Source organism: Schistocerca cancellata, chromosome 2, assembly GCF_023864275.1.
Source record: "Schistocerca cancellata isolate TAMUIC-IGC-003103 chromosome 2, iqSchCanc2.1, whole genome shotgun sequence".
NCBI classification, from domain to species: domain Eukaryota; kingdom Metazoa; phylum Arthropoda; class Insecta; order Orthoptera; family Acrididae; genus Schistocerca; species Schistocerca cancellata.
In genome coordinates, this window is record NC_064627.1 from 926,991,626 (window position 1) to 927,010,506 (window position 18,881).

At 43.6% G+C, this 18,881-nt stretch overlaps 1 protein-coding gene across 4 annotated transcripts in view; it reads right to left on the reverse strand.

Annotated features, from left to right (window-relative positions):
• Nucleotides 1-18,881, reverse strand: part of LOC126162874 (monocyte to macrophage differentiation factor 2) — a 172,337-nt gene that overhangs the window by 125,629 nt on the left and 27,827 nt on the right. For 3 of the 4 annotated variants that reach the window (XM_049919658.1, XM_049919661.1, XM_049919659.1), the window contains exon 2: nt 15,731-15,843. In XM_049919658.1, coding sequence (XP_049775615.1) covers nt 15,731-15,801 — 71 coding nt within the window. In that variant the 5' untranslated portion in view covers nt 15,802-15,843. The remainder of the gene's footprint in view (nt 1-15,730; nt 15,844-18,881) is intronic. The other variant, XM_049919660.1, reaches the window with a different exon arrangement.

Below are 18,881 nucleotides of genomic sequence, written 5' to 3' on the forward strand. Positions count from 1 at the left end.
AAAGAGGGTAGAAGAGACCAAACTACGAGGTCATCGGTCCCTTGTCCTAATAAAACAAAGCCACAAGTGTGGGAATAAAATGGACAAGACATATAACACAAAATGGAAAGAAACGAAAAAACCACAAGAACGAAGGAAAGGCAACAAACACTAAATGGAACAAAAGAGGACAAGAAAACAACAGGGAGATGCTAGAAACAGAAGAGAATAAAACAAGAAAGCAGATTACAGTGGCTGGCCGCCAACAAAAATAAAAAGGAAAAGCCAGTCACTCTGCAACACATTAAAACATCCACCCTAAAAGCACTAGGGTGAAGGATATGCACTAAAACTTAGATCAACTGATAAAACACACCCTCATGAATAAAACGTAAAACTAAATCAGTCAATGAGGCGTTGTCAGATAAAATGAGTGCCAACGCGTCCAGTAACCTAAGATTTCATCGCTAGGCAGTCAAAGTGGGACAGTGCACCAGAATATGAGCTACTGTCAACCGAGCACCGCACCAACACTGATGCGGGTCTTCAGAGCGCAAGAGGTAACCATGGGTCGCCCAAGCGTGGCCAATGCAGAGCCAGCAGAGGACAACTGATTCCCTGCAAGAGGCCCACATGGAAGACTTCCACACATTCATAGTCTCCTTAATGACACACAGTTTGTTGTGCGTACCATTATGTCATTCCATCTCCCAAAGCCGAAAAATCCAGTGGCATAAGCCAGAAAGCAGGTCAGGTTCAGAGATGCTCATCTCCAGAAGCGGTTTCAGCATACCCTGTTTGGCAAGCCTGTCGGCCAGTTCGTTTCCTGGGATGCCAACGTGTCCTGGGGTCCATACAAACACCACTGAATGACTGGACAGTTCCAGGGCAGACATGGGCTCCTGGATGTTGGCTACCAAAGGATGGCGAGGGTAGCACTGGTCAATAGCTTGTAAGCTGCTCAGGGAGTCAGAACATAGAAGAAACAACTTACCAGAATAGGAACGGATGTACTCAAGTGCACGAGATATGGCCACAAGCTATGCAGTGAATACACTGCAGCCATTGGAAAAGGAGTGCTGTTCAATATGGCCTCTAAGGACAAAGGCAAAGCCAACATTACCATCAGCCATCAAGCTGTCGGTGTAAACCACTTCATAGCCCTGGAACACTTCAAGAATCGAGAGGAAGTGATAGGGGGGAGCCGCAGGGTTAATGGAGTCCTTAGGGCCATTTGAAAGGCAAAAGCAAAGCTTCAGCCTACAGCTACACCATGGAGATGTACGTGAATGGACCTCGAGGAGAGGTAGTGAAGGGAAGGACGGAAGTGATCGCACACGAACCGCAGTCATTAGCCCTAACCTGGGTCGCCTATGTGGGAGGTGATTTATGGTTCGGTGGCACCCTCAGCATTGTGTTTGATTAGTGACAGGAACTTTTAGAATGAATCCAGTGACAAGTGTACTGGTGGAGGCTGGCGTTCCTCCATTGAAGATCAGATGTGCACGACTGCTTGCCAGTTACACTGCACACATTCATAGCTCTCCTGAACATCCTAATTACCGTCTTCTTTTCCCAACCATGACAGTTCACTTCCCGCATAGGCGGCCCAAGTGGCAAGGATATGATGTCGCCAGGTCATGTCGTATGCTTTACGTAAGTCAAAAAAAACAGCAACCAGGTGTTGGCATCTGGAAAAGGCTGTTCAGATGGCAGACTCGAAGGACACAAGATTATCAGTGGCACAGCGACCCTGGTGGAAGCCATCCTGACGTGGAGCCAGTAGGCCACGTGACTCCAAGACCCGACCCAACTGTCGACACACCATATGTTCCAGCAGCTTACAAAGAATGTCTGTGAGGCTGATGGGCCAATAGCTATCCACATCAAGTGGGTTTTTACCGGGTTTGGGCACCAGTATGATGGTGATGACCCACCACTGTGATGGAAAGACACCATCGCACCAGATCCGGTTGAAGATGACGAAGATATGTTGCTTGTAGTCAGATGAGAGATGTTTAATCATCTGGCTGTGGATCTGATCGGGCCCAGGAGCTGTGTCGGGCAATGTGCAAGGGCACGGAGGAGCTCCCAATTTTTAAATGGGGTGTTATAAGATTCACTGTGGTGTAAAGCAAATGAGAGGACTTTCCCTTATCGCCACCATTTGAGAGCGCGAAAGGCTGGAGGGTAATTCTCCGATGCAGAGGCTCAAACAAAGAGCTCGGCAATCGCGTTTGCATCAGTAGATAGCATGCCATTTATGGTAACACCGGGAACACCTGTTGGGGTCTGGTAACTGTGAAGACGTTTGATCTCTGGCCAGACTTGGGAAGGTGACGTATGGCACCCAGTGGTCGAGACATATTTCTCCTAACACTGCTGCTTCCGTCATTTGATAAGTTGGTGAATGCGGGCATGTAGACGTTTAAAGGCTATAAGGTCCTCCAGAGAAGGGTGCCGATTATGCCACTGTGGAGCTTGCCGATGCTCCTTAATTGCTTCAGCAACTTCCGGCGACCACCAAAGGACTGCCTTACGCCGGGGGCACCCTAAAGAGCGAAGGATCGCGTTTTCTGTCACAGAAACAATTGTTGTAGCCACCTACTCAGCCATCAGATCAATGTTATCATGTGGGGGAGATTCAATGGTGACAGCAGAGGTGAAAATTTCTCAGTCCACCTTGTTTAAAGCCCATCTGGGCAGGTGTCTGTGGGCCTGATGCCGGGGCAGTGGCAGGAAGATGGGGAAGTGGTCACTAACACAGGTCGTCATGTGCTCTCCAGTGGATAGATGGGAGAAGTCCTGGGCTGCATATTGATAAATCAATGGCCGAGTAACTACCATGAGCCACACTGAAATGTGTGGCGGCGCCAGTATTTAAGAGGCAGAGGTCGAACTGAGACAGTAAAATTTCGACATCTCTGCCTTGGCCAGTAAGCACGGTGCCACCCAACAAGGGGTTATGGGCATTAAAATCTCCCAAAAGTAGGATAGGTTTATGGAGCTAATCAATCAGTGCAGCTAATACATTCAGGGGTACTGCACCATCTGGAGGAAGATATACATCACTTATTTCCTTCTGTCCTTATCCTGACAGCCACAGCTTCAAGAGGGATTTGAAGGGGCACAGTGTCACTACAGACAGAGTTTAGGACATAAACGCAAACTCCACCTGACACTTTATTATAGCCACTACGGTTCCTGTAACATCCCTTATAGCTGCAGAGGGCAGGGGTCCACATTGCCAGAAACCAAGTTTCCTGGAGGGCAATACACATAGCAGGTGTAAAGCTCAACAGTTGCCATAGCTCAGCCAGGCGGTGGAAAAAACTGCTGTAATTCCACTGGAGGACGATGTCATTGTGAGACTGGGAGCAACCATCATGAGACTGGGAGCAACAGAGAGGGGATATGGCCCCCCACCATCAAGGGAGCAGATGTAGTATTCCAGCTCTGAGAGGTGACTTAGGCTGGCACAGCTGATGGTGCCAACACTGTTGTAGCAGCAGTGTAAGACGATGTCATACATATAGGATGCAGGTGTTCATATTTTCTCTTCCCCGATGGTTGGAGGGGAGAGGGGGGGGGGGGGGTGTTGCTCCTGAAGTAGGTGGTGCAGGAGCAACAGGGAGGGAAGTGGCCCCCACCATCAAAGGGGCAGGTGTAGTCTTCTGTCTCTGAGAGGTAACTGGGGTTGGTGGAGCTGATGGGGCTAGAACTGTTGTAGTGGGGGCATAAGAGGATGTCATGCATACAGGATGTAGGCATTCAAATTTCCTCTTAGCCTCAGTGTAGGTCAGTCAGTCCAGGGTCTTGTACTCCATGATTTTCCTTTCTTTCTGGAGAATCCTGCAGTCTGACGAGCAAGGCGAATGGTGATCTCCACAGTTGACACAGATGGGAGGCGGGGCACATGGATTATTGGGATGTGATGGGCGTCCACAATCTCTACTTGTGACACTGGAAGTACAGCGGGAAAACATATGGCCAAACTTCCAGCACTTAAAGCACCACATCGGAGGAGGGATCTAGGGCTGTACATCACAGTGGTAGACCATCACCCTGACCTTCTCAGGCAATGTATCACCCTCGAAGGCCAAGATGAAGGCACCGGTGGCAACCTGATAATCCCTCGGACCCTGGTGGACATGCCGGACGAAATGTAAATCTCGCTGCTCTAAATTGGCGCGCAGCTCATTGTCAGATTGCAAAGGAAGATACCTGTGAGATATGATACCCTGGACTGTATTTAAGCTCTTATGGGGTGTGATGGTTACAGAAACATCCCCCAGCTTGTCACAAGCGAGTAATGCCCGTGACTGGGCAGAGGATGCTATTTTGATCAAGACTGGCCCAGATCTAATTTTGGACAATCCCTCCACCTCCCCAAACTTGTCTTCTAAATGCTCAACAAAAATCTGGGGCTTCATCGTAATGAAAGATTCCCCATCAGCTCTCGAACATACAAGGTACCGGGTCAAATAAGAGTACTTCTGAGAGTTGAATTTAGCTCTTTAATGCTTAGAGGCTGCTGGTGTTTCACACCAGCCAAAGATGACGGACTACGCTTCATCGCATGTCATCCGCCCTGATGCCACCCACTCTGACCAGGGGCCCTACCCACGGGTGCCACCCAGCCATAGCGAAGGCCACCTGGCAGGATGGCCATTGCCAGGAGTCCTGATGCCCCAGGGAGATGGGCATCTACTCCATGGCATACGTGGGGAGTTAACAGCACAGGCACCAGCAGAGTGTTCCCTGTGTTGCCATGGGGCTACAACCAACAGGATACATGGCGGCCCCACCACAACGGACTGGCTACCCTGCTGGATATGAGGTACAAAGAAGTCCGTAGTCATCGTTGGAGACAGAAAGTGACACTGCACACTGCATGGTGGAAAACGCACCAAGAGATGGAGAATGGGCGGGACTGCAATGTGACAATGAGAAAGTGGGCTAAAGATCTCAATGCACGATGGACACGATGCACCATATAAGGCACCCTTCCCCAATTGGCTCACTCTTCAGGAAAATATAGAAAAATGGAGGTCAAACCCAACAGGGGACCATCACATAAAGGCCAAAACATGTGAGACTCCTTTTAGTCACCTCTTACGACAGGCAGGAATACGTCGGGCTTATTCTTACCCCCAGACCTGCAGGGGGGAGGGAGGCCTTATTTTAAAGTGTAAAAACAACTAGGGTCATACTAAGCCCATGTCAGAAGTGTAGAACACAAAGACAAAGAGAGGAGTTAAAAAAGAGAACACATTAAACCCAAATGACTGAAGAGAAGATAGCTAAAAACAGGGACATGGAGCAAGGTGAATAAAATACACCATAGAGAAACAGAGGTCCTGAACCAAAAATTAAATGGCCTTCACCTAATTGCTACAATGGATAAAAAGTAAACCGTGGCAGACAGCCCGCTGTTCGCTAAAATGGCCAGTAACTCAGACATTCTGTAAGGAAATGGTGGACTTCAAAGGTTGAGTGCAGTGTGTACAAAGTGATGGGGGAGCACCACTTAACAAATGGCAATGGCAATGGCTATAAAGACAGTGCCCGATGTGCAACCTGGCTAAAATGATCTCCTCATGGCGAGAGGGCCGAGAGGAGGTTGTCAAAGCCACTGGGAGAGGCTTAATAACCCGGAGCTTGTTCCTGTGAAGGGAGGGCCAGTCTTGGTGGCAAAGAGACACCACCTGCAGACTGACAGCAAGACAGAGATCATCAGAGGGAATGTAACAACTAGCAGGTTGAGGTGCGAGGGCTACAGCCTTGGCAGCAGCTTCAGCAGCCTCGTTTCCTTTCAGACCGACATGACCAGGAACCCACATAAACATCAAAGTGGCTCCATCAAGTGTGAGCATGTAACAGCTCTCCTGGACCCGTTGCACTAAGGGATGGACAGTGTACAGCACACACAGGCCTTGAAGGGCACAGAGAGTCGGAGCAGACAACGCACTTGAAAAGCCTAAGTCACTGGATGTGCTGCATGGCCTGATATAGAGTGAAAAGTTCTTCTGTAAATACTGAGCAGTGTTCCAGAAGCCGATACTGAAAAAACATTGCTGCCAATGATGAAGGCACACGACACCATGGTCAGTCCAAGAGCCATCAGTGTACACAAAGGTACCATCATGAAGTTCTGTGCGAAAGTCATGAAACTGAAGGCAAAAGGGCGAGGCTGGGTGGTGTCCTTAGAAAGCAAATGAAGGCCGAGGTGAATATAGGTTGCTGTATGAAGTCGAGGTGGTGAAGGGTTTACACCCTCTGGGTAAGTGCCCCATACTGGTGATCAAAGGAGTCATTGAAAAAGGAGGCATAGGGTGGGTGGCCGTGCATGGTAGACAAATGGCATGCATGTCTGCTGAGGAGTGGTCACAGTGGTAGGACAGCAGTAGTTTGGCAACTTCTGCATGCAGACACTCAGCGAGGCTAGTGTAAAAGGCACCAGTGGTCAAATGGATGCCATGATGGTGGTTAGTATTAAGATGGTACAAGAGGGATGGATGTGCAGATTTGTAAATGAAATACCCATAGTCTAGTTTCTTACGGACAAGTGATCGGTACAAATGAAGGAGTGTGGCATGATCTGCTTCCCAGGAAGTACCACTGAGGATACGTAGGACACTGAGGGACTGCACACAGTGGGCTCCCAGGTAAGACACGTGGGAGGTCCAAGAAAGTTTCCTACCGTGTATGAGCACCAGGAATTTCATAGTCTGAAGAGACAAAAGAGCAACAGGGCCAAGATGTAAATGTGGCGGAAGAAACCAACTGTGCTGCCAGAAATTCACGCACTCAGTTTTGTCAGTGGGAAAACAAATGCCACTGTCAATGTTCCATGAGTAAAGATGATCAAGACATCACTGAAGACGTCGCTCAATGAGACAGGTCAATGGAGAAATACAATAGATGCCAAAATTGTCAACGAAAAGAGACCCAGAGATGCCCAGCGGGAGACAGGCCATTATACAGTTAATGGCGATGGCAAAGAGGACAATGCTCAGGACGGAACATTGAGGCACACTGTTTTCTTGGATCAACGTTTCTGACAACACAGAACCCACACATACCTTGAAAACTCAATCTTTTACAAATTCCTGAAGGAAATGGGGTAGGTGGCCATGGAAGTCCCATGTGTAGTGAGTACCAAGGATAAAACAGTCCTCTAGCAGGTGTCATAAACTTTCTCCAAATCGAAAAACATGGCCACAGTCTGGGATTTTCAGAGAAAGCTGTTCACGATATGGGTGGATAAAGTGACGAGATGGTCAACTGCAGAATGGCCTGCTCGAAATCCACACTGTGCAGTGATTAGTACATGGTGAGACTCGAGCCACCAGACCAGCCGAGTGTGAATGAGATGTTCCATCAACTTACACACACAGATGGTGAGAGAAATGGGGTGGTAGCTAGAAGGAAGGTGTTCATCCTTACTGGGCTTAGGTATGGGTATGACAGTGGCTTCACACCAGCATCTGGGAAATGTGCCCTCTGTCCAGATGCAGTTGTATATATGAAGGAGAAAGTACTTGCCTGCAAGATAAAAGTGCTGCAACATCTGAACATGAACAGTGTCTAACCATGGGGTGGAGGATCAGGATGGAGTGAGAGCATGATCTAGCTCCCGCATAGTAAAGGTGGCATTCAAGCATGCACGATTCTGAGCCTCCTCCGTTCATTTTCAATGGGGGAAGACAGGGTGATAGTGGGAGGAACTCAAAATGTCAATAAAATGACAGCCCAAGGAGCTGGAGATAGCAATAGGATCCCCTATGACATTGTCTGCTACTGACAGCCCAGTATGAGCAGCATGATTTCCCCATAAGATTGAATGCCGTCCTTGGGAGGAAGGTCAAAATGGACTGGGAAGAAATGTGAGAGCTCAAAGCGACCATATGATGCAATTTTGTTTCCTGTCGCCAGAGAACAAGCAGGTGTTGAGATACTAAGAGTAGCAAAAATACTCTGATTGAAGGCCACGAACGTTCCATTGAAGGAGAGCCATAACGAGGAAATGGTAGGAGGGAAAAATGAAGGGGTGTCACCTTGGCGGCTGCTGAATGCCAGCCTTCACAGACCCACTGCTACAGGACACAGAGGCTGGAGGATCCTGCTCCATGAGATCTACAGAGGTATCAACATTCTCTCCCTATCAATCTGCAGAGTTCAGGGCAGAAAAATGGTTGGTGTTGTGCACTGCTGACACAGAGGTCAGCTGGGTGAGATTATACTGTAGCGACACTATCGAAGAGGATCTCCAAATTGGCAAAGAAGAAGACTATTTGTCTTTGTTTGTCTTCTTTGAGCCTTTCCAGTTGGCAGAGGAAGACTCAGATGTGTGTTGGCTGGAAAAACTTAGGAATTCTCCACGGAAGTACTCCTTCTGTCCCACCGGTTGTGCAGCAGGTGACTTCACCCTGGGAGGCAAATGTTTGATGTCTTGTTGCACAGGTGGACGAGGAGATAGTGATGCTATCATGACACTGGGCGATTTCACAACCTCAGTACTGAATTTGACATCACATGTCTGTGTGGCCATCACATTCATGGGGCAAGATGTAGCAATAACGGTATTGTAAATGCCAGATGGGAAAACCCACAGTTTGCAACTAGCCAAAAACTTGTGAGCGACTGGGTAAGGCACTTTTTGCTTTATCTGGATCTCCTGGACAGCCTGCTCATCGAGATACATAGGACAATCTTGGTAGGAGGCGGCATGGTCACCATTACAGTTGATTCAGCGGGGAGGAGATGGACAATCATCTTTGTACGCATCCCTACCACAGGTTATACATTTTATACATTTTACTGGATGTTGACAAGACATTTAAGTGTGGTTGGAATGATGACACAGGTAGCAGTACATAAGGTTCAAAATGTATGGTCAGACTGTGATAACTTCAGTCTGCTTTGATCTTGGATGGAAGCACCACTCTATCACAGGTGAGAAAAAGAATGTGTGTGAGCACTGATGATGCATCTACCTTCTTCATCACACAATGGACGGCAATGACACCCTGATCAGAGAGGTACGTTTGGATTTCTGCCTTGGTCAGACCATCAAGCAGCCTAGTGGAAATAACACCACAGAAAGAATTCAGAGTTCTATGAGCCTCGACATGAACAGGATAGCCGTGGAGAAGCAAAGGGGCAAACACTTGTTCTGTTTGAGGATCAGAAGTAGTCTCCAAAAGGAAAGTGCATTGCATTTACAAGAGCAGGATTTCACAGGGCCAGCAACTGCACCAATATCTTTCTGAATTAGAAATGGATTTACCATTGCAAAGGACTGACCGTCTTCAGGACGTGAAACCACAAGGAACCATGGTTCAGCTGGGAGGATCTTTGAATTGAAAGCTTCATTCCATTTACATTTGGTAGAAGTGGACAGCAAAGATGATGATCGACTCATTGTGAGAAAATCTCCCCTACTGCCAGTGTCTCCAATGGCATGGTCCTTCCAACTGGGGGCCCCCCTCAGAGAGGGGCTCACCTGCCATAGTGATTGTTTACACCTTAGGTCATACCTTCCGGCCTTCAGGAGTGCACAGGGAGGAAAAATAAAAAGAGGAGCCTCAAATGCTTAAGCAGAGGAAGGATAGGAGAAGATGAACCAAGAAAGGAAAAAAAAAAAGGAACAAAAAACAGTGGTGAGACTGTTTTTATGTCAGCTACAGAAAATGTGTAACATTCCCAAAAACACCCCAGACATGTTCTCCAAGGGAGGGGAAAAAGAACAGCAAGAGAATAGACACGCAGCACAGAAAGGAAAACATGCTGCAAAGGCTGGGGCCTCGTGGTAGCCAAGCACGAACCTGCCGAAGACTGATGAGCCCCCTGGGAGGGGACCTCTGAGGATGCTGCTGCGCAGAGAGAGAGGGTGTATATTCTTCAGCCTCTCCCATTTGTAATTGCAGATTGCAGCCAGATCTCGCTAATATCTACGGTATCAAAGAGCACTGTCAACTTTGATATGGCACCACAGTCTCTGGATGATACCACAATCCTCACAGCAGTTATATGTTTTGCAAGGAATGTACAAGAGCCATCTGATTTGCACACTTGGCCTCCACGGTTCTGACACATAGCACTCCCATTACATACAACAGTGGTATGGGCGAATCTTTCGCATTTAGAGCATCACATTGGATTGGGAACAAATGTTCAAACCTAAAGGCAGATATAGCCTGCAAGAATAGGTAATAATGGAGTGTTTAAGATCTGAATAAATGTTGCAGTTTTTTCCAATGTCCCATTGACTCTCCTTGTACAGTTCCGCACTTCCACGACACCCATGTTTTTCCATTCCTCACGTAATTCCTCAGGGTCCAGCTCCCATTACATTCTATAAGAAGTTAAGGGTGTTATGCAATTGAGCCACGACATAGTGGTCACCTAAAGCCCTGCATCCCAGAAACTTACATACTTGGCATGACTTGGCAGTTGCAACTAGAAGTGTTTCATCACTAACTCGTTTAATGCCTTTTAATGACCCACAAATACCCTCCAACTTCTTGTGAATACAGAAAGGGATGATCTCAAAAGTTCCCTCTGCTCTCTTGATTACAACAAAAGGGTTACGGGAGACCAGTGCCCTGTTACTATAGTTCTAAGATTACTTCTTAGGTGGACTGAACACCTCTCTTTGTTGGGTGGGTGCATGTACCATCTCCTGTCCCATCAGGAGGGGGTTTGAATTAAGGTCACAGAGCCCCATGTGCCTGAGCAAGCTTTATACAACTGAAGGGTGATAAGATGGCTCAGATGTTTCTCACAACAGCACCTACCCCCTTCTCCAAAATACACAATGTTCCACCACTGTACCTAACAATGGTCCCTGAAATATGCCCACAGTTTACAGCAGAAGAGGTCTGGTGGCACTGGCCAGTCTGCAGCTCAGGAAGTCTAAGTCACCACACCTATGGCCAATCACTGATAGCAGAGATCCTTGGGAAAATGCAAGCTCCTTCCTTCCCCAAGTTGTGGGACGTTCTTTGTCGGGCACCTCGGCTGAAGCTTGTCCGATTTGGGTGGCCCAGCCAGTAGCTAGGTTACTGTCAGCATAGCCCTCAGCATCGTGCATACAACAGGGTGGTGTCCCCTGGGAGAGATCGTCAGGTTTGTTGTAAGCCAAGAAATGAATAAACATGGGACACATGATATTTCACATATTAATAGAAAGAAGATGTACTCACAAGTTGATGAAAGGCAAATACAGTACACAAACATAAAAGACACATACCAACAGCTTAAAGAATCAATACTATGTATTATATCAAACAGTACTGGACTGCACCAAGTATAAGGGCATACTGGTGGTAACAAAGTTGCAGGTGAGGAAGTAAATTCCTCATCTGCCAACAGATGGCACACCAAACACTAGAAAAGTGCACTCTACTTTCAAAGAAGTACAAATTTAAGCATAAGTTGTGGTGTCACCGCCAGACACCACACTTGCTAGGTGGTAGCCTTTAAATCGGCCGCGGTCCGTTAGTATACGTCGGACCCGTGTTTCGCCACTATCAGTGATTGCAGACCGAGCGCCGCCACATGGCAGGTCTAGCCTAGAGAGACTCCCTAGCACTCGCCCCATTTGGACAGCCGACTTTGCTAGGGATGGTTCACTGTCTACATACGCTCTCATTTGCAGAGACAACAGTTTAGCGTAGCCTTCAGCTACGTCATTTGCTATGACCTAGCAAGGTGCCATATTCAGTTACTATAAGTACTATCTTCAAGAATGTCTTCTGAACAGATAATATTGTGACTCATGTACCATCAAGAGCGACGTTCATCATTAATGGATTAAAGTTAAGTATCAAACTAATTTCATCTGCTTTCTGAATTCTCATTCCTTGTCGTGTTCCAGACCTTACTTCAGTATAGTTCTTCCTCCTCACTCCAGCCTGCGTGACCTAAAACGTGTGCATTTTGGCCTCCACTCTTAACACGGTGTTGGCTCTTCTGCTAACACAAAATAAGTGAAATATAAATATATTTCACATGTGTTTTTCATGCTTCAGCAAACAGTAAATGACACGTCTGTATCAATTAACTCATATACACATACAGAGACCTCATGAAACTATAACAAACAAGGATGTGGAAATGACAAATGCTTCAAATGTGGGAATTCAACAAGTAAGCAGCATGTCAGAGCTGGATGAAAATTTGTTGAGTATGGAGATTCTCTATGGGACATCTCCGGACATTTGATCCAAAAAGTTCCACAAATGTCAAATTCTGTAAATCAGACCACAGCACCTGATACTAGTGACCAGTATTAGGACAAAGAACTATACTGTGAAGATGTAAACTTGCTGCACTCAAGCAGTCTGGAGGCTCCAAGTGCAGCCCCTGGAGGCTCCAGGTCTGGAGAAGACCTTCATTTTCACCTCCCCCCAACAGCAGCAGTGGTGGTGGCAGTGGCAACAGCAGCAGTACTTGTGCCTTCTCAACTACTCGACCAGACATCACCAGAACTGAGTAACTCCAGCACTGGGACCTCCTCTAAGGTCAGCTCCACATTCAACTCTCCCACATAAGTGAGCATAAACTCATTTTTACCTGTTCTTAGATCCCACTTTAAGTTACATATTCCTGATCAACCAGTCAAACTAATACTTAATAACACTTCTTGCCCTAATTATACGATCAAGAGTGAAAGTGATTAAATTCTTTAAAAGTCTATTCATAAAAGAAATCTTACAATATTAAGAACAGATTAGGAAATGAGACACTTAAAGTAGTACATGAGTTTTGCCGTTTGGGGAACAAAATAAATGACGATGGACAAAGTAGAGAGGATACAAAACGTAGACTGGCAATGGCAAGAAAAGCATTTCTGAAAGAGAAATTTGTCAACATCAAATATAGACTTAAGTGTTAGGGAATCTTTCATGAAGGTATTCGTCTGGAGCGTACAGATGTAAAATACGGACAATAAACAGGAGATAAAAGAGAATAGATGCTTCTGAAATGTGGTACTACAAGAGAATGCTGAAGATTAAATGGGTCAATCATGTAAATAACGAGGAAGTACTGAACAGAATTGGGGAGACAAGAAATCTGTGACAACTTGATCACAAGAAGGAATCAGTTGATAGGACACGTTCTGTAACTTCAGGAGATCACTAATTTAGTACTGGAGTAAAATGTGTGTGTGTGTGGGGGGGGATTAAAAATTGTAGAGAGAGACCAAGAGATGAACACAACAAGCAGGTTCAGAAAGATGTAGGTTGTGGTAGTTTTTTGGATTGAAGACCACAGCAATAACAATACTAAGAACAGCTTTGGGTTTACTACTATGATTTAAAAGAGTAAAGTTCAGAGGAATTACATTAGCTTCATTTGATAACATCACAAATCTTTGTACAAACAGCTTGGTAAAAGAAACACTGGATATTGTAAGAAATAATCATCTTGCTCACAAAAAGATTAATTTGGAAGAAATTGTGGACTTTTGGAAATTTTAGAATTATCTTTATCTTTCACTATTTTCAGTTTAATACTAAGATCTATTTTCATAATATGGGTCTGACTATGGACAACAGCTTGCAAACATCTTTGTGAGAGTAATATTTCAGAAGGTATGCATGTCAATATCTTTGTGAATGACTTGAAAAAGGAATTTGTAACTTAAATCCAGATCTTTTCCAGAATATTATTTTTTTTATCATAAATGTGTTGACGATGTAATTCTATAAAAAGCATAATTGATAATGACAAAGATGTAGTTAAGAAATATAACAAAAATTAAATTCACAGTAGTTAGAAAAGGGTGGAAGTATCAGGTTGTTGGACCTATCATTCAAGAAAAGTAATGGGACACTGGTCATTGACAATTCCCACAAACAAACCACTGTTGATATCATCATTAGTTCTGACTTGTGTCATTGGAATTCCCTTAAGTGGGCTTATTTTATGTCAATATTAACAATATCCTCAAATTGCCTCTAGGATAATATGCAATCGAACGTGAGTTGTGCACTGTTTCACAGGTAGTGATAGTTAACTGTTTCAGGTGTAGGTCAATGAGGGTATTAAAGAGAAAAAGAAAAGGCATGAAAACCAAACACAACCAAATCAAAGTTTATCTCATATTATGAGCACATTGCGAGTTCTTAAAAAAGTTAATTTGAAAGTCAAATTCTGTACTGATAGTACTCTACACAATATATAGCACCATTCTACAAATAACGATGTAAACAAATTTAGAAATCTGTAATATATAAACTAAGTGCAGAGACTGTGACAAGTTTTACATACACCAGACTGGCAGGAATTTTGTAACAAGTTATAGGGAACATAAATACAAGCCCAACAAGAGTGCATTGTGAAACCATTTAAATTCCAAGAAGCATAACCTTAACCCCTTGTGGAAGGCCTTAAAATCCTCTATAATGCACCTTCAATAATTTAGAGGAACTTGAGATACATTGTTACAAAAAAAAAAAAAAAAAAAAAAAAAGATATGGTCAGAATGGGTCATAAACGAGCAGACGGATTTTTGAAAGGATTGATTCTTTGACATTTTCTAAGACAAGTTATAATGCCCAACTGCTCCATCGAACACCCAATCCCTCATTACTTTCCCATTACTTCCACAGAAAGTTGTGGTACAGTTGGCCTCCATTCATGCACCCATAAATTTGTCATTGAAGACATTATATTTTGCCTATAGTCCTTTTATTGTTCTTCTAAACACCACAATTTCTCTCATCTTAATCTGAATTTGTTTTCCATATTATGCCATTTTAATATACTGTACTATTTTATTTTTTATCTTTGATGTTATATTTTAAGTCTTTCTTCTTACTTTTACATGATGACAAAGATATTTTTAAATAGTGGACACACTTACTCTATCCATCTTCATCTAAGTTGTAACTGCTCTACTACCACCACCCCCCCAATCCACCCTCCCCCCTCCATCCACTTGGGGCCCACAGTAGGTCCATATACGTTTACATGAACTGATCCATATAGATGTTTTCTTTATTGCTTACTAAACTAAAGGAACACAAATGAAAAAAGTATTTTTAATGTAATTTATTTTTTACTTATGCTGAAACTTGTTAAGTTACTTTTAAAGTAGAGTCTGCTTTTCTTTTGTTGGAAGCACATTCTGGTGTCAGGTGAACAATTTACTTCCTCATATGTCATTTTGTTGCTGCCAGTGTATCCTCGTATAGGATATGTCATGTGTTACTTGACATAATATGTAGTACTTATTCTTTAAGCTATTGATATGTATTTTCATATTTGTATGTTGCATTTGTGAGCACATCATCTTTCTAGTAATACGTGAAATAAAGTGTATCTCATGTTTATACCTTTTTTGTTTTACAGCAGATGTGATGATAGCAGTCTGCCAAAATGCATAAACAGGAGGAGGAAAGTGCAATCTAGACAGAAAATTCTGTGAATTACTTAGATTTGCTTTGTCATTATAATGAAGTCCATGGTGAGGCACTCTCAGAATGGAAACATGGGGTCACCAGGCCTGAACTCAATCATACATATCCTAACTCTTCAAGTATCTTGTGATTTAGCGAGACCCACGAGGCACATTCCAATAGCCATGAAGAAATAGAAATCAAATTGGAAAGACCAAATCATCTGAGATGTTCTGGTGTATTTTAACCTTTGTTAATTTTAAATAGGTTGGCCACATCTACAATTGTAGTGCACCTATGTAGAACAAAAATTAACAGTAAAAAAGAAAAGAACTTACTTTTGCACCCACGAAAAGTTAAATACATTGTTCACAGCCATCCAAATGTGTTGAAGCTTGTATGGAGCCATTGTAAAAATTCTGCTCAGCAGGCATGACCGGCATCTGGAACACTGTTACATTTTTGTAGCTGACAAACAACGAAGTTAGAAAAAGACTATAATATAAGTAAAATTTTGAAATTACTGCCACCTCATATTATGAAGTACTGAGAAAAGCTACACTTCAGGTCATAAGCTGAAAAACTATGAGAGATTATGCAACTGAGAAAAATGTTAGCAAGTCCCTTCACGAAGAGCCATGATGGGATGCAAAGAAATACAAGCTTACTATTTACTAATAAATAAAGGCACTCCATGTCATGGCTCCAATTGCACAAACTCGTCTCTAAGAGAATGATATCCATATTTTGTAACAATATTGTTGCAAATATCGCTATAATTTATAACAAATAATAATGTTTGCACACAGTGTAACTGTATATACCACTGATTAATGAGTGTTGTACAATGAAATTTTGAGTAGATGGAGATAGAAGTGAGAGGATGAAAGCAGGTACCAACTAACAGTTTATTCCCATCAAAAAACACACAGTGGCCCACCAAGAAATTTAATCTGGCATTACTTGCAGACATAACAGCATAATCCGTGTCGCATGAGCTCATACAAAAAAGCCTATATTACAACTTTTGTAATTTGAGTGTAATAAAGAACTGTACGTTACAATCTCTCCAGTCCTCACTGGTCAAATGACAAGTTCCTCTTGTATCCCTACACATGATTCCTCTACAATGACTTCCATGTCTTATATTGCAGTCTCAACTTCTGATGGTGGGCATCACATACCCAAAACTGTCCAATGAAAACCTTCATAAGCAGCTAAACATCAGTGCTTCTATCTTCATCAACAAAGACAAAACACTGCATTGTGCAAACATTCATTAATCACTGACACCATACAGTTGTGGTATAACCAACTGACATAGGTTATTCTTCTTAAGACAGTGGGTTCAGATTCAGGAGAACACAGGTTCACACTATATTTAATCATTCTGATTTAGTTTTTCTTAAACCACTTCAAACAAATTTCAGGACTAGTTGTTCAACAAGGCCATGAGTAACCACGCGGCCTGTACTCTTCTCATATGTTTATTTATGTGTCTGGAAAAGATACACAGTGAATCCCCTTAGCATTTTTTATGCATTGTGTATGATATATGTATGTAATATGGATCAAAATACTCATTGGAAACGCGTCCATTACTTACCACAGAGTTATTAATTTAGTTTTTACTGCAAAAAGGGCATCACGCTCAGCAAACTGCATTAAACGTAGTGTCAACTCATACTTCAGGCTAAACTGCATGTCAATATGTTACCACAAATTTTATTTCACATTCATTGGCTCTGTCAACTGACAACCGCACTATCACCTTCCAATCTTAGACCTAAGCTATAGATCATTTGTCACAAAAGGCATATCTGCCATTATATAAGGAGACAAAGAGTTTTGTGTTGTCAATAGACAGGTAGTAACAGCAGAACAGTTTGGCCAGGACATCACAGTGATCTCGAAAATGGACTAGTCACCGGATGTCACCTGAGTAAGAAATCCATCAGAGACATTTCAACGCTTCTAAAGCTGGCCAAGTTAGTTGTTGGTTATGTGAATGTGAAGTGGAAAAGCAAAGCAACAACAACAGTTAAACCAATATTGTGCAGAACTCATATACTGATGGACAGGGATCATCAAGCATTGTGGAGGGTGTATGTAAACATTCGTATAAAATCAGTGGAAGGAATCATTCATGAGTTCCAAAGTGCTGCCAGCAGTCCAACTAGCACAATGACTGTGTGTAGGGAGTTACAAAGACTGGAGTACAACAGTTAAGCAGCTCCTCAAAAGCCACAATGTATGTAGTCTATACTAAGCGATCGATGAGGTGGTGTCAATCGACAGCAGATGACCGGAAATGAGTGATTTGGAGTGATAAATCATCTAATATCCTGTAGCAAATAAAAAGAGGGGTTTGGGTTTGACAGTGACTGGAGAACTTTACCCCCCATCACGTGTAGTGTTAACAGTGAAGTACAAAGAATGTGGTTTTACCATAAGGGGGTGGTTTTCACGGTTAGAGTGTGGACCTCTTATTGTACTTACTATGCTCAATGCAGAAGGAGATAAATACATTTTACAGCAATGTGTACTGCCTACAGCACAGAAACAGTTCAGAGACAATAACTGTATCACCCTGACAACGCAGGCTGTCGTGAACCAGCATGTATAAGGTGATGGTTTGTGGGCAATAATGTTCCTGAAATGGATTGTCCAGTCCAAATGTCTGTACATACCCCAATGGAACACCTCTGGGATGATTACACAGACTGATTGCAGACCTTTGATACAGAGCTGAGTGGAGGGTCTGAATCAGAGGCTCAGACGGTTCTGTGACCGTGTAGGCTGCAGATTCCTCAGCTTGTACCATATGGTGATGGGGTTTCAGGTTCCCACTACATAAACCAGGCAGCTACACAGGTAGCAGGGGCTGTGTGGTGTGGACTGTGTGGTTTTTTAGGTTAGACAGTCTCAGGAAAGATCAAAAAGGGCTCCAGTCTCAAAGTGTACAGGGCAAAGAAACGACGAGAATCGACCGAGCAACAGTCAGTATTGTAGGTGTAAATTGTTGTAGCTACGTTGGAAAAATAACAGAGCTTCAAGCACTGATAGAAAGCAGTGAAGCTGAAATTGTTATAGGAACAGAAAGCTGGCTAAAGCCAGAGATAAATTCTGCCAAAATTTTTACAGAGGCGCAAACCGTGTTCAGAAAGGATAGATTAAATAAAGTAGTTGGTGGTGTGTTTGTGTCTGTTGGTAGTAGTTTATCTTGTAGTGAAGTTGAAATAGATAGTTCCTGCAAATTACTATGTGTAGAGGTTATACTCAACAGCCGTACCAAATTAATAATTGGTTCCTTCTACTGACCCCCTGACTCAGATGATATAATAGCTGAACGCTTCAAAGAAAACTTGAATCTCATTACAAATAAGTACCCCACTCATACAGTTATAATTGGTGGAGACTTCAATCTACCTTCGATTTGTTGGCGAAAATACATGTTCAATGCCGGTAGTCGACAGAAAACATCTTCCA